Here is a 20,262-nt window from a genome sequence, read left to right as displayed (position 1 = left end):
CTTTAACTAGTGATGCAGATATAACTGATGAGGTTTGGCATGCTAGATTAGGACACATAGGACAAGAACGTATGAATCGATTAGCTAAAGAGGGTTTATTGGGCACTCGAGCTAAGATTCAATTGTCTATATGTGAGCATTGTCTTGCTGGAAAAGCAACTAGGAAACCATTTGGTAAGGCTATTAGATCTGAATCAACATTGCAGTTAATTCATTCGGATATTTGTGGTCCAATGAATGTGAAGGCTAGACATGGAGCTTCCTATTTCATTACATTTATTGATGATTTCTCTAGGTTCGGTCATGTGTATTTGATTTCTCACAAATCCGAAGCATTAGATTGCTTCATTCGTTATATGAACGAAGTTGAAAATCAAACGAAACATAAAGTTAAAGCTTTACGCACTGACCGTGGTGGGGAGTATTTGTCTGATATGTTCAAGACAATATGTAATGATAGAGGGATTATTAGAAAGCTGACAATCCCTGGAACTCCAGAGCAAAATGGGGTAGCTGAAAGAAGAAATAGGACTCTTCTTGAAATGGTTAGGTCTATGATGGCGCAAGCTAATTTTCCAATTTCCTATTGGGGAGATGCATTATTAACTGCAGCCTATATACTTAACAAAGTGCCTTCAAAGTCAGTTCCATCTACCCCATATGAACGTTGGATAGGCAGAAAACCAGATTTGAGTAATCTGAGACCTTGGGGGTCAGCTGCTTATGTTCATGATAGTTCTCACAAGTATGGAAAACTAGGGCCTAGAGGTAAGAAATGTATCTTTATAAGATATCATGAGACCTCCAAAGGTTATGTTTTCATAGGTGAGCAACTAGATGGAACTATCTCCGAAATAGACTCGAGAGATGCAACTTTTCTCGAAACAGAGTTCCCAATCAGAGGTGATGTTGATAAAAATGTTCCTCTATTTGAGGAGGATGAGATATTATCAACAAGAGAGGTGTCAAAAGGGATACCTGAGTCTAGTCAACCGAGTGGGAGTGATATGCCGAGTCATGAGTTGACTTCTCAACAGCCCAACTTACGAAGAAGTGTTCGTAAGATCAAACCTAAGAAGAGGTTTGATATTGAGAATGAGGCATTGGTTACACTTCCAATTGACGACGACAAGCCTCAATCCATTGAGGATGCATTGGGATGTAGAGTTAGAGAAAAATGGAAAGCTGCAATGGTTGAAGAGATGGAGTCCATGATTCAAAATCATGTTTGGGACTTAGTCGATCTTCCTCCGGGCCGAAGGGCTATTGGGAATAAATGGGTTCTCAAAATAAAGAGGAAAGCAGATGGATCGATTAACAGATACAAAGCTCGTTTAGTTGCAAAAGGATATACCCAAATGGAGGGTATTGATTTTGAAGAGACATTTTCTCCCGTAGTGAAATTTGTATCAATAAGAGTTATTTTGGCCTTTGTGGCACATTATGACTTAGAATTACATCAAATGGATGTAAAAACCGCTTTCCTTAATGGTGATCTTGACGAAGAAATCTATATGGTTCAACCAGAAGGTTTCATTGCTGAAGGCCAAGAGCAAAAAGTATGTAGACTTAGAAAGTCTATATATGGGCTAAAGCAAGCGTCAAGACAATGGAACATAAGATTTAACGAAGTCGTTTTATCTTATGGTTTCGAGATGATCAATGAGGATCATTGTGTTTTCCTGAAAAGGGAAAAAGGAAAATATGTCATTTTATCATTATATGTTGATGATATGCTGATAGCTGGAAATGACATAGGATATGTGAATGAAGTCAAGAAGTGGCTGTCATCACAATTTGATACAACAGATATGGGAGAAGCTGAATACATCTTAGGGGTGAAGATCATGAGAGATCGTCCTAAAAGACTTTTGGGTCTGTCACAAGAGTCTTATATAAATAAGATGTTACATCATTTCAGCATGTCTAATTGCAACATAGAACATACACCTATTGTGAAAGGTACTGTGTTGAGCAAGAGTATGTGTCCTAAAACTCCAGAGGAAATAGCTGAGATGAATAAAAAACCATATGCCAGTGCTATTGGTAGTTTGATGTACACTATGTTGTGTACACGTCCCGATATCAGCTATGTTGTGGGCTTGGTCAGTCGCTTCAAACCCAGGACCGAGACACTGGAAGGCAGTAAAAAGGATATTCAGATATCTGAAGGCGACAACAGATTATTGTCTCTGTTTTCAAGGATCAGATATGAGTCTGAAAGGATATTCAGATGCAGATTGGGCTGGAGACCTGGATGATAGAAAATCCACATCAGGATATGCATTCTTGTTGAATGGTGGCGCCATCTCCTGGTACAACAAGAAACAAGCTTGTGTAGCTTTGTCGACTATGGAAGCTGAATATGTGGCATGTTCAGCAGCTGTGCAAGAAGCAGTCTGGTTGAGAAGGTTTCTAAAGCATCTGAAAATTGCTGAGGATAGTGGGAGTCCAGTAACTGTCTATTGTGACAGTCAAGCTGCAATAGCTTTTTCCAAGGATCCCAAATATCATAGCAAAGGCAAGCATATAGAAATTAAATATAATTTTGTAAGGGATATTGTGGCTAAAAGAAAAGTCATTCTTGAGTATGTCCCTACACGTGTTATGCTTGCAGATCCTTTTACTAAGCCAATGACTAAAGAGTCATTTAAAAAACATGTAAAGTCTTTGGGACTTCGTAGAATGTAACAATATTGAAATAACAATCAGACTTTGTGTTATGATTATGCCATTTGCCATAATTTATTCAGTGCATATGTTGTATTTGTTACATTCATGTAAGATCTCGGTGAGCATGTTGGCAGGTGGAGATTGGTCCACTCACATGGACAATCATCTCTGTTTGTTAAGTACAAATAGGGGTAAGACCGTTACTTATGAAACAGCTTACGTAGCTGAAATTATGAAATTAGAGACAGATTCATAAGTTGAGGTTGCCTTGATAATTGTGTCAAGATGAGATCATTTATGTGTAAATAATGATCGAAGTAAATGAACCCACCATTTACTAAACCTGTTGAAAGCCAGATTAGAATTCATATGTTGAATTCAGGATTAGACGTTAGGTATGTCTAGATCGAAATCTGTACGATGTTAAATTTGAAGACAACATGCACTCTTTTTCGTAAAGAGAATAACATCGTAGCATGTGATTCATACCACATGTGCTATTGCGACAATAAAGGTTGTAGGAGAATGAATCCCTGTTTCTCTACTATGTGAGACCTTTGAGATTATATGTTAATCTCAATTTTTGCCTTAGTGACTATTTAGCTGTCTACTTGAAGTTTTGATCAGTGTCTGCTACTTTAGCGTGTATCCTATGGCTATGGATGATTCGGTCTATGGAGCATAACTAGGAAAGCGACTGATTAAAATGAATTGATTCTAGCTAAAAAGGAAGATTAAATATATTTACATCTTTTGTTGTTATTCACTGGTCGACCCATTTCTGTTATGTACGGAAATGAATGTGAATATTGGATATGGAACATGCTCATGACATAGTGGTCATTATAAGGGATTAGAGATGTTCATATCGATGTAAATGAAAATTATTTAATCTGGGTAAATAGCAAGACATGGATATCTTCAAGATAATGGCTGTGTGTCATTTGAAGATTGGATGAATCCTGGATGAAGGCTATGTGCCACCAGGAAAGAGGCTATGTGCCATGAAGAGTGTGTCTCTAATTTATTTGAGCAGCTAAGCAAAGTGTAACAACTTTATTAGCATTGATTGCTCAACGAGCGGCTAAGTCAAGGTGTAACAATCTTCTTAGCAACTATCGCTCAGTGTGCTTGCTGTCGCACGAACCATTTTCTCTAAGTATGGATTGGATGTTCTCATATGGTCTATGTGACCAAACTCTCTAATAGTCTATGTGACTTATTAAGTCTTTGTGACTTACCTGAATGAACTAGTCTTAGTGACTTGCCTTGGACGAGTGGGAGATGTTGGAAATGGGGATAGTGGGGAACGTGGCCCATGTTCCCCACTACTCATAATGGAAAAGGACCATTATACCCCTAGTGGATTTCCCTATATAAAGGGGGTACGTCCAAGGCTCAGGGTGTGGAAATCGCAAGCGTGCGACGAGAGTCAAAGGAAAACATCCAAGGCGGCGGGATTTGGTTTGTGGAATTGCGGAGGGCTTTCCGATCCTGTGATCGCTCTTCCGATAGCGAGCTTCGTCATTGCCGATTGCGGATCTGCGGGAGATCGCTGTAAGTTTTTATCGCATTTAATTAATTCGTCTATCATGCATTTAGAACATATTTTCTACAAATATAACATAGAGGTATTGGTTCTATGAAATTACCTTATTATTATGGCTGAGTTGGAGACTTCTACTAAGTCAGTTTTCTACTCATCCTAATCGTCAAAACTTATAAAATCATGGTAGTTGATTCCTCAATAGTTGAGGTAAAACTCCACACTCACTTGCATGCAACATGAGAGCATGCAAGATACCAGCCATCATCACAGTAAAATAACCAACGTGCAAACACAATTCCAACATGCGGATTTGTGTTCACACTTACACCTCACCAACATCACACAGACATGTAATCAAAAAATTACAAACACAATTACAAAATAAAAAAAAACCACAGCATTCTTAAGAAGACACCACTGGCTTAGCTTCATCAACAGATGACATTATAAAAACTTGGCCAACTCCATCTTGCCTTCATCACACGGACAGCAGCTATAAGCAATCCAGCACGGTGACAATTCCAACATATCAAGAACACATCAAAACCGGACAGCAATTCCAAACTCAGCTTCACACGGACAGCAGCTTTACTCAGCACGGTGACAATTCCAACACATCAGAATTCCAGCGCACACAGTAATGGATTGGAGCAAAGTACCTAAAATAGAATGAAAGGAATTAAGAGAAGCATAAATGAGATTGATCGATCCACCTTGTAGAGCAGGAGATTTGAAACCATAGTATAGATTGTTAATTGCTATGCTTGCACTTATATTTGACTTAACAACTCGAGAGTTGTAGAAATGAGATCCTCTCATGCAATACCTTATCCTTTTGTCCTAAAAACTTTGATTATGTATTTCACAAATTATGTACAGCCAAACATGGATGCATGTGTTTAAGAGCCAAGAAAAATGAATAATTTTATTCCACATCAGATATCTAGCAATTTGCATCTAGGACATGATAAAAATAAGATACCATATTGAGTTATTTTTTTATACTGTTGATTTTTATTAGGTGAGATAAATTATAAGATGTTATAGATTGTTATGTTGTAGTCTCTTGAGTCCTTGTGTTATAAAGATTTCTCTATATCTTGAGTTCTCTAACTTGTGAATTTTATTTGTGATACAGTTCTTTATTTATAAGTGTTAAATTTAGTATACATGCATTTTAAAATTTAACAATATATCATAATGTTAAATTAATTTTAATAAGTTTTTTTTTAGGATCATTATGGATAAGAGTAGGATGTTTTTACCAAGACAAACTGAGGAGTATAGAAATGGTGTTCAAAGTTTCTTACATTTTGTATTTTCTAATGCAAATATAAATGGAATGATTTTATGTCCATGTATACGGTGTAAGATTGGTATATTTGTTTCAAGAGAGGTTGTCTTTGATCATTTGGCGGTTGATGGATTTATCAAAGGTTATACTCATTGGGTAGCTCATGGAAAGATATCATATAGTACATCTAGAAACTCTGCTTCTGTTCCATCTAAAAATTATGCAGATGATATGCAAGGTTTAATTTATGAGGCATTTGGGATCTCAGACAATGATAATATAATTAGCACATTAGAATTTGAAAATGATAACAAGATTCCAACAGGAGAGGCTGAGAAATTCTATAAATTAATTGATGATTCACAAAAAGAATTATATCCAGGATGCAAGAAATTCTCAAAACTTGCATTCATGATTCGCTTGCTTCACTTAAAGTGTCTAGGCAAAATTAATAATAAGATTTTTGATATGCTTTTAGATTTGTTGAGAGAAGCATTTCCTAATACAATGGATGATTTGCCTAAGTCATACTATGAAGCAGAGAAATTGATGAAGCAAATAGGACTTGGTCATGAAAAGATTGATGCTTGTCCTAATGATTGCTCTTTGTACTGGAGATTGGATAAAGAAAGAATTCAATGTGAAACATGTAGTGAGCTCAGATGGGAAACATCCGAAAGTGATTCTACCGGTGAAAAGAGAAAAATTTCACGTAAGGTTTTATGGTATTTTCCAATAAAGCCTAGATTACAACGGTTGTTCATGTCATCCAAAACAACATCCCATATGAGATGGCATTCTGAATCTCGCACAAAGGATGGTTACATGCGACATCCAGCTGACTCTCCGGCTTGGCAAACATTTGATCATAAACACTCAAAATTTGCAAAGGATCCTAGGAACATAAGGCTTGGTTTAGCATCAGATGAATTTAATCCATTCAAAAATATGAGTGTGGCACATAGTACATGGCCGGTCATTTTAATGCCATATAATCTTCCACCATGGATGTGTATGAAGCAACCATACTTTATGTTATCATTATTGATACCCGGCCCATTTGCTCTAGGAAATAACATCGACGTCTACTTGCAACCTCTTATTGCATATTTAAAGGATTTGTGGGAGACAGAAGTGCAAACATATGATGCATCAACTAAACAAAATTTTCAATTGCATGCCGCATTACTATGGACTATTAGTGATTTCCCTGGATATGTAACCTTATCACGATGGAGCACTAAAGGACAGCTTGCATGCCCAGTATGTCATAAATTTACACATTCACAATGGTTAAAAAATGGTGGAAAATACTGCTATATGGGTCACCGTAAGTTTTTAAATAGTGATCATGTGTTTCGAAAAAATGCTCAATTGTTTGATGGCACGGAAGAATTTGGAAGACCACCACCCACACTATCAGGAGACATGGTGATGGATGAGTTGAACATTTTAAAATTTACATTTGGGAAAACAATTAATGATAATTCAGCACTGTCATTTAATTGGAAAAAATTGAGTATTTTTTTTATTTACCGTATTGGAAAGATAATGTGATACGTCACAATCTTGACCTTATGCATATTGAAAAGAATGTGCGCGAAAATATTTGTGGGGCATTGCTGAATATGGAAGGAAAAACAAAAGATAATCTTAAATCACGACTTGATTTGCAAGAAATGGGGATAAGAACAGCACTTCATCCTATTGAGAAAGGACCAAAGAAAGTTTATTTACCTCCAGCATCTTTTTCAATGGAGAAAAAAGAGAAGAATATGTTTTGCAAGGTTTTAAAGCAAATTAAAGTTCTAGATGGCTATGCATCTAACATATCACGATGTGTTCAAATGAAACCGCCAAAAATAATTGGTCTAAAAAGTCATGACAATCATATTTTGATGCAGCAATTGTTGCCAGTAGCACTACGTAGAACCTTAGCTTATCTAAGTCAGTTCGAGTTTCGTTGATTAGATTAAGTAGATATTTTTGAGAGTTATGTAGTAAAGTAATTTCTCCTATGGATATGACTCGTCTGAGGAGAGATATTGCAGTGATCCTTTGTGAGTTGGAAAAGATTTTTCCTCCCTCATTTTTTGACATAATGGTTCATCTAACTATTCATTTGGCTACTGAAGTACAACTTGCTGGGCCAGTTCACTATCGTTGGATGTATCCAATTGAAAGGTAATATATACATCTTTTTAATGTTATTATATTTGTAATATATTATTTGTTAAATAATACTAATTGCTGTGTTTTTGACATAAGGTACCTAGGGACATTGAAGTCCTATGTCCGAAATAGAAATAGGCCAGAAGGATCTATTGCTGAGGGCTATTTGGCTGAGGAATGTTTGACATTCTGCTCTTTATATTTAGCAGATTATGTAGAGACAAGATTTAATCAATCATCAAGAAATGATAATGCAAATATTGACTCAACATTTATATTAGATGTGTTTAACACATCTGGCTATGCACTTGGAAAGGTCATTGCTACTAAGTTTGATATTGAGATATTAAAGAATGCACATCAATATGTGTTATTCAATTGTCATCGCTTACAATCTTATATAGAGTATGGTTTTATATAATTCATGCTGTTTAAATATATAACTATTTAGTCATCATTATTTATGAAATTAATATTACTAATTTGCAGTGAACATCGTGGAATTGTGCAACTTAGTCATTCTCGTCTTCCACTACACCAAATTGAACGTATACATAGTGAAAATTTTGCCTCATGGTTTGCTAATCATGTAAGTTGTGTTGTAATAGTTATTAAAAATATATATTATTTTTTTCAAATATAAATGAGTAAGTCCTTCTTTTATGATAGATTGAAGATACAGATCTTCCAGAAGATGATCATGTTTCAAATGATTTGAGATCACTTGCTAGAGGCCCAAATATCATTGGGATACAATATCATAAATTCGTTTCAAATGGATTTAGGTTTCATACAAAAGAAGTGGAACGTAAGAGGAAAACTCAAAATTGTGGTGTGACTGTTAGGGCAACTACTTCAAGTTATTCAAGTATAAAATATCACAATCCAGTATTAAGCGAACTTGATTATTATGGGATTTTGCAAAATGTGATTGAGTTAGATTATGGGGGAGGTCGAAAAGTTGCTTTATTTGAATGCGAGTGGGTCTCCAAAGGCAAATGACTAAAATTGGATGAAGATGATTTTATGTTGGCCAATTTTAAAGATGTTAGGCATCATAATGAGCCTTATATTTTAGCATCTCAAGCTATGTAAATATTTTATGTGGAAGATCCAAATGATTGTGATTGGCATGTCATTATCACGACTGATGCACGAGCGAAGTATAATATGCAGCCTATGGCAGATGTTGATACATATCTTCAAAGTTATATTTGTAATTCAGAAGATTGCAATGAACATGAAGAAGTAGTCTGGGTTCGTGATGATGTTGCAAGAGTGGAAATTGATACTGATTTATGAAGAGATTTTATCATTGTAAAAACAATAGAATAGATTCTTACTATATATGTTTGGATGATATATGGTGATATGTATTTTCTCTTCATTTTTAACTATTGATTTTTTATAATTTAAAATCTGTTACTAACTTTTATTTATAGTAGGAATGGTTCCTAAGCGCCGAACTAAGAAAAAGTCACCAAGTATAAGTAAAAAATCACACAGATCATGAACAAGGTAATATCTATTTTTATGCATGACAAATTTAATAACTGATTGTGTTTATTCATATTTATCTTTTTTTTAATGAAATCAATACTTTTACAGAAGGTCAAAACATAGAAGGTACCTTGAATAACCAAAGAGATGTAGTTTCAAATCAACTACATGTTGATGTGCAAGGTAATGTTCCACTTGTTAAAAAGTAGAGGCTATTGTTGCATAACATCCATAGTGAGGATGTTGCTGTCCTATTGTTGTTACTGCTATGTTTGGTATACCATCCTTCATATTTATCTTCCATGGATGCTGTTGTACTATTGTTGTTAATGCTATGCTTAGTATAATTTAACATCACGCTGTAGTACTATTTGTTGGTGCAGTGAACACCAGATGATCGAACCTGAGTTTTGATTATGGCAAAGGGCTCAAAGTCAAGTTGTGGTGTGTTATCTAACAAGGTTCATGGAGCTTACAGGAAAGTCCTAAGTGATGCTTAGGCAAAAGTCCTAGCTGCGGTTAGGCAAGGTGAAAATCCTAAGGGGGGGTAACCTTAGGTCCTAGGGGGTGGTAACCCTAGGTAAAGGGAAAACCCTAGGGGGTGGTAACCCTAGGTGGAGGAAAACCCTAAGGGGCGGCAACTTTAGATCTTAGGGGGTGGTAACCCTAGGTGGAGGAAAACCCTAAGGGGCGGCAACCTTAGGTCCTAGGGGGTGGTAACCCTAGGTGGAGAAAAACCCTAGGGGGTGGTAACACTAGGTCCTAGGGGGTGGTAACCCTAAGCGGAAAGTCCAGTCGATTTGGAGGACCGGATTGGCAACAGGTAAATCTCCTAAGTGGAGTAGGTGAGGACGCGTTCCCTGTAGAGGGAACAGTAGGCGTCGGGTCGACCTAGGGTTTCCGGTAGGAAATCTAAAATCAGACCCGGACAGTCTAGAGATTGTAATTACTCATTATCATATTTATTATGTTTTATGTGCTAACTTTGTGCTGCAGGGTATATTTGGGATTAATGTATCTTGCAAGGACCAAAGTGCGAAGAATAGCCTCGGATGAATAGTGTCCGAGGCGCCTCCATGGAGATTGGAGGCGCCTCGGGTGCTAAGGTGACAAGGCTGCGCAGAACCACTGGAGGCGCCTTCATGGTGCACAAAGGCGCCTTGGATGCTCCATTGGAGGCGCCTTAAAGATGGATAAAGGCGCCTTCAAGGCGATAAGCGCAGAATGGTCAGCGCTCATCAGCACGGTGGACTCGGAGCTGTGGAGGCGCCTTCGGAGGCTGTCAAGGCGCCTTGGATGCCCTTTATAAGGGGACTTCGAGCAGCAGTGAGAGATAACAACTTTCAAGTGATTCTTCTGCATTCAACGGCTAACGAACTCATTCCGAAGTGCTGTAACTCGACACCGACGACCTAGAGCTTCAATTTAGCAGTTTAGTTATCGGTATAAAAGTTTATTTACGTTCTTTATTTTGCTTCTTGTACTTAAACTTGTAAATCTATTCGAGCCTATAGTTGTTGCCCACAGTAAGCGATCAAGGATCGCTAGCCTTCGAGTAGGAGTCGCTACAGGCTCCGAACAAAGTAAATTCTCCGTGTCCTTCTGTGTGTGTTTGCTTTCCTTTTTATTTACTTTCCGCTGCGTTATTTCTGAACGAGTTTTTACGATTATGATAATCGAATGAAATAGCCGCGAGCGCTATTCACCCCCCTCTAGCGCGTCTCGATCCAACACTATTTATATGAACTTAATAGTATTTACTAATGTTATGCTTAGTATATGAACTTCCATGGTTCATATTTATTCATATTAATGCAGCAGCACCATCACGCTGCAGTTAACATCACGCTGCAGCGACACCATCATGCTGCAACATAATGTTATGCAGCGTCACCATCTCGATTACCTCGGATAAGTGTTGTTCTTGACTGTCTTCTGCCCATACTTCCTCCACCGGTAGCCATCTTCAATGTGGAATAAATATCATAGTAAAAATGATGATTCATTTCATTGGAATTGCTATAAACTGATTACCTATTTAACTACATGCTTATTCTTACTATATATGTTTGGATGATATGTGTTGATATGTATTTCCTTTCCATTTTTAACTATTGACCTTTTATTATTTATAATCTATTAATAATTATTATTTGTTATAGGAATGACTCCTAAGCGTCGAACTAGGAGGAAATCTCGTTTTAAACTTCAAGCTAAGTTAGATATGCAACCGCCAAGTATAAGTAAAAATCACACAGATCATGAACAAGATAATATCTCTTTTTATGCATGACAAATTTAATAACTGATTGTGTTTATTCATATTTATCTTTTTTTTTTAATGAAATCAATACTTTTACAGATGGTCAAAACATAGAAGGTACCTTGAATAACCAAAGAGATGTAGTTTCAAATCAACTACATGTTGATGTGCAAGGTAATGTCCCACTTGTTGAAAACATGTCTTCAGTTCTAGATCAGAATGATGATATGAACCAGGAATATAATGAAGGTAACATATATGAATAATGCAATAATTTAATTGAATCATTATTTTAAAGTCGTATTATAACTTTTTTTTGTACAGCTAGTGAAAATGAACATAATGTTAAGAGGAAAAAAAGAGGTCCTACATTTCTCAAAGAAATTTAGGGTCGACCAAGTACACTACCACACATTAAAATTCTATGTGATGATATGGGACGTCCTATAGGAACCAAAAAAAATAAATTTACTGATTTCTTGGGTTCTTTAGCAAGGAATGGTAAGTATTGTCCAATTGATATAGAAGATTGACATAAAATGTCAATGGACAAAAAGAAAGACATGTTAAATGTTATAAAGGTAACTGAATTACTTTGTATAATTTTTGTATTTAAAAATTTTAATTTATGCAATAATAATTTGTCTATATATTTTTTTTACAGGATAAGTATGACCTTCTTTTAGGGACGAAAAATTGGACATTATGCTCAATAGCAAAACAATGGAGAAATTGAAAGTCTAAACTAAAAAGAAAGTACTATGATCCTGAGTTATCAATTCAAATTCTTTTACAACAAAGAGATGAAAGAGCTCAAGTAGAACAATATATGAGACTAGGTGCTTTTTGGAACACAGAAAAATCAAAGGTATGTATTTTATTTATTTAGAATATAATGTTAGTAGACTTTTATTTTATGTATTATGTGTAATTTAATATATTAGGAAAGAAGTGAAAAGAATAAAAATGCAAGAAAGCAAAGGATAATGAATCAAACCACGGGAAGGACATCTTTTTCTCAAGTGCAACAAACATTGGTAGATCTTTTTATCATATTATAATTTTATGTGCATTTGATTATAGAAATTAGTAACCAAATATATTTCAGGAAAAAGAAAAGGGACATCCTCCAACATGAGTTGAATTATTTCATGCATGTTTTACTCATGCTAATGGAACTCCCTCAAGTAATATTGTAAAAGAAAGATTGGTAAGATGCTTTATACTCTTCATTTATTTTATTTTAAAGTATTTTTTAATTATCATTATGTATTAACTAAATCTTAACATGTCTTGAAGGCTGCAATGAATGAACTAGAAAATCAACTTCTTGAAGATTACAATGATCAAGTGAGCCCTAATGATATATTTGCTCAAATCATGGGACCAGATAGACCTGGTCGAGTACGTATGCTTGGTGATGGAATTAGCCCATCTGATTTATGGGGACTAGTTCCTAGTCGTGGCACATGCAATCGACTAGTTATGGAACAGAATGCAAAGTTAGAACAGATGAATGAACAAATCAAAAAGCAAGGCCAACATATTACAATGGTAAAAACAAAGATTTCTGAACAATCAAGCATAAATCCTCTTTCAAATTGTAATAATAGTCAACACACTTCATCGAGTAGCAATCCACAAGGTTCTATTCCATCTCGCCCAACCTTATGGGTAAGATTTTTTTTAAAAATTTCTATTTTATTATATATTCTACACATCTTGAAAAATTATTGCTATATCTTTCACTTTCATGTAGATTGGAAGTTCTGTCTTGATCAAAAGTTTATTTGATTCAACAAAAACTGTGGCAAAAGGAGTGCTCCTCGACATGGATGATCCAAATAATATAGTAGGGAGACAAAAACTAGGACCAAATTGGTGTGAAGTACAAGTACTAGTTGTCCTAGAACCCGAAGAAAATTTAATTAGACCTTATGATCTTTTACAAAAGTTTGAGGATACACTTGGAGGACTGATAGCTTGGCCTTATCATTTGGTATGATTTAAACATTTTAGTGAAATATTATTAATTTTTTATATTTATCATCTTATTAAAATTTTAAATAAATATGAAATGTATTTGCAGTTGACAATATGCGAAGATTTCTATTAGTGCATATAGAATAATACTTTATATGTTTCTCATTCGGTATGATTTTCAATCTTTTAAATTATGTTTATTAGGTTTATATTTTCATTGTTTAATTTACTTATACAAATTTATTGATTGTATTTGTAGGTGACAGGTACTTGGATTTTGCATATGATGGTTGAAGATGGTTGATAGTAAATTAGTTGATTTTTTATTTTATAAGACTTTGCTAGTTTTAAAACTCAATGATTTGTTAGTATTTAGTTAGCATTGGATTCAATACTTTTACATTAGTAATGCATTTGTACTTTTGTGATGATGGGATAAATTATATATGATGATATGGCGAATGAATTGGATATTTTGGATATAAAACGTTTCTATTCTTATTGTGATGATGGTTAAATTGTGATGGTGTGTAACTTTTTCTATTATGTGATGAATGTTTTGTGTTCTGAATAAATATTATTAATTTATTGTGGTGTATTCTAAATGTTTCTATTTAATGTTTTTATAAAATATTATAATTAATATTTCATAATGTCGTTATAGATTATATAAGATGACAGTTTAAAATACCCTTATAAATTATCATTACTAACATAATTTATTGTCCTTATATAAAAATTTAAAACATTTATAATTGTCAATATAAATTAGTTTAGGTGACATTTATATTTGTTTGTATTTACATAATAAAAAGGCATGCATAAATGTCCATGAAATATGTTTTCGTGACATTTTTTATTGTCATTATATTCCTATATTTAAGACACTTTTGAAGTTAGCATAAATATTTTATAATGACATTATACAAATGTCAGGAATACTAGAGGGTTTATACTAACACTGCATATCAATACATTGGTGGTGTCACCATAGCTTTAGTGTCACTAAAAGTATACTATAAGTGCATTTATGTGTGTCCTTAAAGACCTTAATTCTAGTATAAGTTATGTTCTAGCAATTTCCTCGGTCTCGAATTCTTCTGACGATGACTCAATGGTCATCGATGAGTTAGATTCGGCTTCTTTTGGTTCTTTATAGAGCTTCAAGAACTTTTTCCATAGTTCTTTTACACTCTTGTAGTACCTATTCTATCAAGTTCTTGAGCGGGCAGAATGTTCAGAAGGTGGAACTCATCCTTACCATTAGCCAATAAATCATTACGCTGCTTTCAGTCCATCGATGCTCCTCAAGTTCTTTTTCTTCTTCGCTTTTGGGCATATCAAAACCGTATTTAATCGATAGTAAAATATTGAATTAGTTTTAAAATATACCTCCATTCGTCGTTTCCAAAATGCGACTCCCCTCGAACACTGGTGGGTAGATGCTAACTCTGGTCATTTCTTATGCTTCAATTAGCGGTTAGTCCTTTTAAAACGTCTTTGCTCTGATACCAATTATAGGTCACGTGTGGCTGATAAGAGGAGGGTGTATTGCCCTAAAAAAACAAGTATATCATTTCTAAAACTTTCGACTTTAGATTAGAAAAAACACTTTAATAAACAAAACTGAATTGCATAAAATAAATACGAGACACAAATGATTTACTTAGTTTACAACTGGGGATGTTATTAATCCAAGGCAAATGAAGCTCAAGTAAGTGACTCCTTCTTCAACACAAATCAGAGGTGGAGAAGCCTTGTACAGGACGTTGACAGCTCAGACATTGAAGAATAGAGTGAAATAACTTGAATACAGAAAAAGTGTTCTATGAATGAAGAAGACCAGGGCATTATTTATAGCTCACTGGTCGAAACTAGCCGTTTGTTGACATGCATTGTCCTGGTGCCCGGACCCTCTCCAGGTGCCCCCAGTGAGACATTCTCTATCTCTACACAATGGCTATACAACTATAACATGATAAGATTTTATCCACTCCTGAGCTCCCGAACTTGCTCCGGGCGCTCAGACCTCTGCTGACATAGTCTCAGCGATGATCCATAGCAACGGGAATCTCTTCCAAAATTGGTCCCAGTGCCTGAACCATCTCGAGGTGCCCGAACAAGTGTCAACTTCATATTTGACTTTTTGTTCGGTCTTCCGCTCTGGTCACTTAGGTAATACTCCGACCTTCCAAAGTTGAGCTCACTCGAACCCAACTCCGGCTTTTTCCTCGAGCAGGCTTCCGCTCTGGCTTCTCATCTCTCCAACGTCACGCACATCCTTGTCGTCCGCCTGTGTACTCTTACGTAGAACCTTGTCCCTCGGATGCACCAAACCCGTTGATTCCTTTCTCGTGTCATCCTTCTCACTAGCTACATCTTTCACTTGACTTCTTATGTTCCTAAGCTCCTGCACACTTAAACACAAAACATCAAACACAATAAGATCTAACTTAACCAGGTTGATCGCATCAAAACTTACCCGAGGTACTTACAACATACACATATTGTGAAAGGTATTATTTTAAGCAAGAGTATGAGTCCCACAACTCTTGAGGAAATAGCTAAGATGAATAAAAAAATTAAATATCAATACTATTGATAGTTTGATGTGCACTATGTTGTGTGCACGTTCCGATATCAGCTATGTTGTTGGTTTAGTCAGTCGCTTCTAGTTAAACCCAAGACCGAGACACATGAAGACGGTAAAAAGGACATTCAAATATCTTATCTTTATTCTCAAGGATAAAAAATGAGTCTGAAAGACTATTCAGATGCAAATTAGGTTGAGGACCTGGATGATAGAAAATTCATATCAGGTTATGCATTTTTACTGAATGGTGGCACTATCTCATGGAACAGTAAGAAACAGACTTGTGTAGTTTTGTCAACTATGAAAGGTGAATATATAGTATGTTCGGTGGCTATGCAAAAAGCAGTCTGATTAAGAAGGTTCTTGAAGCATCTGATGATTACTGAGGATAATGGGAGTTCAGTAATTATCTACTGTGACAGTCAAGCTGCAATAGCTTTTAAGAAGGATCCCAAATATCACAACAAAGGCAAACATATAGAAATTAAGTATAACTTTGTGAGGGGCATTATGGCTATAAGGAAGGTAATTCTTGAGTATGCCCCTACACGTGCTATGCTTGAAGATCCTTTTACTAAGTCATTGACTAAAGAGTCATTTAAAGGATATGTAAAGTCTTTAGAACTTCTTAAATGTAACATTTTGTAAAGACAATTAGATATATGAAATGTCATGATCTATTCAGTATAAATGTCTTTGTTATATTTAGATAAAGTCTCGGAGAGCATGTGACAGGTTGAGATTGATCCACTCATATAGATAATCATCTCTATTTGTTAAGTATGAATAGAGGTAAGATCGTTACTTATGTGATAACTTATATAGTTGTGAATAGAGACATACTCATAAGTTAAGGTCACCTTGATAATTATGTAAAAGTGAGATCATTTATGTGTTAATAATGATTAAAGTAAATAAACCCACTATTTACTGAACCTGTTCGATGCCAAATTTAAATTCAGGATTGAACATTAGGTGTGTCTAGATCAAAATCTATACGATGTTAATTTTTGAGAAAAACATGCACTCTTTTGTAAAGAGAAAAATATCATAGCATGTGATTCATACGTTATGTGCTATAGCGACAATAAGGGTAGTAGGAGAATGAATCTCTACTTTTTCACTATATGAGACCCTTGAGATTATAAGTTAATCTCAATTTTACCCTAAGTGACTATTTAGCTATTTACTTAAAGTTTTAATCAGTGATTTTTTACTTTAGTATGTATCCTATGGTTATAGATGATTCGGTCTATAGAGCATAATTAGGAAAATAATTGATTAGAATGAATATATTCTAGCTAAAAAGTAAGATTAAATAGATTTACATCTTTTGATGTTATTCACTGATCGACTCATTTCTGTTATATATAGAAATGATTGTGAATATTGAATATGGAATATGCTCTTGACATAATAGTCATTATGAAGGATTAAAGATATTTATATTGATGTAAATGAAGATTATTTATTTTCGGTAAATAGCAAGATATGGATATCTCCAAAATAATGGTTGTGTGCTGCTGGGAGATTGAATATTTTCTGGATAATGAATATATACTACTAGGAGAGAGGTTATGTGCCATTATGAAAGTATCTCTGATTCATTTAGAAGAGCAGTTAAGTAAAGTGCAACAACTTTATTAGCATTGGTCACTCAGAGAGTGACTATGTAAGGTGTAACAATCTTCTTAGCGACTATTGTTCAATGTGCTTGCTATCGCACGAACCATTTTCTTTAAGTATGAAATGGATGATTCTTATATAGTTTTTGTGACTTGATTCTTGGATAGTCTTTGTGACTAGATTATTGTATAGTCTATGTGACTTAATTCTATTTATTCTTTGTGGCTAATTAGCCTTAGTAACTTGACTTGGATGAGTTGGAGATATTGGTAATGGAAACGTGGGATTGTCGGGGCTGCCCATGATGTGTATATTGCCCACATTTAATTGGGGTAAATTACCATACTACCCTTGGGGGATTCACATTATAAAAGAATTCAAGTCATTTAACTGGAAAAAAAGAGGAAAGGTGTATCCGTGAGAACAAGAAGGAGAACATCCATAAACACAGGGATTAGGTTTGTGAACTTGTAAGGGCTTTCTGATTTCGTACATGTAATCACTCTATGGACAGAAAGTGGTGGCTTCCTCCATCCAACATTCTCTCCTCTCTGAATTTTGCCGCAACGAGGTATGGTTTAATTATTTTGTATAATTCCATTATAATTGCTATATGATTGGACCAATCTCCGAAATAGACTTTACACAATGTTGGTAATGGAAACGTGGGATCATGGAGGCTGCCCATGATGCGTATATTACTCACATTTAATTAGAACAAATTACCATACTGTCCTTGGGGATTCCCATTATAAAATCATCCAAGTCATTTAACTAAAAAAAGGGGAGAAGAGGAAAAGGTGTGTCTATGAGAACAAGAAGGAGAAGATCCATAAATGCAGGGATTTGGTTTGTGAACTTGCAAGGGCTTTTTGATTTCATATCTGTGATCACTCTTCGGACAGCAAGTGGTGGCTTCCTCCATCCAGCATTCTCTCCTCTCTGAATTTTGCTGCAAGGAGGTATGGTTTAATTATTTTGTACAATTCCATTATAATTCTAACATTGGTATGAGAGCAAAGTTAGGAGTTATACCATAGTTGCGATTTCTCATCACTGAATATTGTATACTAACGATGCCAAGTCACGGAGGTGACTAGACAGCAGAACTCTCCTATCTTGTGCACGACTAATGTGTCACAACAAATGAGCGCTGACAACCGGGTCACGGTAGAAGGATGTCGCGATAAGGTTGCAGAAATACTTATGAAAGGGCACTGAGCTGCGTCTGCATTGATTTGATCAAATAGATCTGAGTTTGATCAATAAGTTTGAAATTGACTTAAATGATCTTAGATTAAATAATAGCAAAATATAGGTGCAGAAGATCCCTATCCAATTAGATTAGTTCTAACGAGGGCAATAACCAAGCTTAGGATCTGGATTCCCAATCGACTGGTTCAATGGGTCATTCGACTTAGACTCTTAAAAATCGAGAAGATTTATTTTTCTTGATAAATAATGTTGGTTCTATGTCTGCATAAAGTGAATTAAGCCAATTTTGTACTGGTTAGTTAGTTTTGTATTGACTTATTTAATTTCAATTTATACATGGCACGGATGATTACCACCTTGACTTGTCGTGAAGTGCGACGGAATGAGCTATGAGAATAGATTTAGGAGATTGAGTATAACCCTATTTATGGAGTCGACGACCACATTGGATGGCTTGATAGATTATTTTGGAAACTCGAGCAAGAAGAGTTTTCAGTCCTGGATAATTACAGGATCTGAGCTTTATGCATTCATTGTCGGTGCATCCGAAGGTGGTAGCAGACTATGTATGGGGGCACCATGAAGGACGCGTCACATATTCAGAATTATGTGAGGAACTACTTCATCATATGAATGAAGAAGATCCTGAAGAGTTCGAAGAGGATCCTAAAGAGGTTGAGGAAGATCCAAAAGAGGATCCAATTGTAGATCTAATGGAGAATCCTAAAGCTGTCCTACCTAAGATTGCCCAAATGAGTCCAGGTTGAAAGAGATTATGTTGATTACTGCACTAGTGTTTGTCCTAGTGGGAGTAGTATTAGCCTATCTCATTTATTAGAGTTCTATTATTGTTACTGTCATTATGATGAAGTATTAGTCTGTTTAGTTTATGCCAGTTTGTTATATGTTAACAATATGCATCATATTTATGTTAATAATATGTTCATTCATATGTTTATTTATGCTGATTACTCCACTTGATGCATAATAATATGGTCAATGCAATATACTATTTGATTAGTTCATTATGAGTATAATAATTAATGATTAGTTTATTAGTGAGATGTGTGTAATACTATTAATTAATGTTGATTTGATTGATCATACAGATAATGAGTGAAAACGTAATTATCACTTGATTTTATAAATCAATTCAAATTAACGTTAAGTCAATCATATAATGAACACATATGAATTACACTGAATACTAAATAATGTATTTATTTATGTTAGATCATGACAATTAAAAATATCATAGCTGAACTTAATAAGAGAGAGAAACATAATGCGGATAACTATAAGATTTGGCATATCAGGATATAGTATATACTTGAGGAACAAAAATTTCTAAAGGCTATAAATTAGGTTATGATAGAACCTGTAGATGCTCCCAT

General features: G+C 35.1%; 2 protein-coding genes across 2 annotated transcripts; both read left to right on the top strand.

The window, feature by feature from the left end:
• Positions 1 to 5,462: 5,462 nt before the first annotated feature.
• Positions 5,463 to 7,483, top strand: LOC121990907. Its single transcript, XM_042544954.1, has 2 exons — positions 5,463 to 6,779; positions 7,109 to 7,483. The coding sequence occupies exons 1-2, from the start codon at positions 5,463 to 5,465 to the stop codon at positions 7,481 to 7,483; spliced, it is 1,692 nt and encodes a 563-aa protein (XP_042400888.1).
• Positions 7,484 to 12,756: 5,273 nt separating this feature from the next.
• Positions 12,757 to 13,456, top strand: LOC121990906. Its single transcript, XM_042544953.1, has 2 exons — positions 12,757 to 13,125; positions 13,211 to 13,456. Exons 1-2 carry the CDS (start codon positions 12,757 to 12,759, stop codon positions 13,454 to 13,456), a joined length of 615 nt encoding a protein of 204 aa, XP_042400887.1.
• Positions 13,457 to 20,262: the final 6,806 nt, after the last annotated feature.

Source organism: Zingiber officinale, chromosome 6B (assembly GCF_018446385.1).
Source record: "Zingiber officinale cultivar Zhangliang chromosome 6B, Zo_v1.1, whole genome shotgun sequence".
In the NCBI taxonomy this organism is placed as follows: domain Eukaryota; kingdom Viridiplantae; phylum Streptophyta; class Magnoliopsida; order Zingiberales; family Zingiberaceae; genus Zingiber; species Zingiber officinale.
The sequence above is the reverse complement of the archived record's forward strand: the minus strand, read 5'-3'. Positions and strand labels throughout refer to the sequence as shown.

What these genes read in the sequence shown, in the direction of transcription:
- LOC121990906 (XM_042544953.1), top strand. Translation starts at nt 12,757, where the DNA reads ATGAATGAACTAGAAAATCAACTTCTTGAAGATTACAATGATCAAGTG. An exon ending in CATCTCGCCCAACCTTATGG is followed by an intron (nt 13,126 to 13,210) that starts GTAAGATTTTTT and finishes ACTTTCATGTAG; the next exon opens with ATTGGAAGTTCTGTCTTGAT.
- LOC121990907 (XM_042544954.1), top strand. Translation starts at nt 5,463, where the DNA reads ATGGATAAGAGTAGGATGTTTTTACCAAGACAAACTGAGGAGTATAGA. An exon ending in AAGGACAGCTTGCATGCCCA is followed by an intron (nt 6,780 to 7,108) that starts GTATGTCATAAA and finishes CATATTGAAAAG; the next exon opens with AATGTGCGCGAAAATATTTG.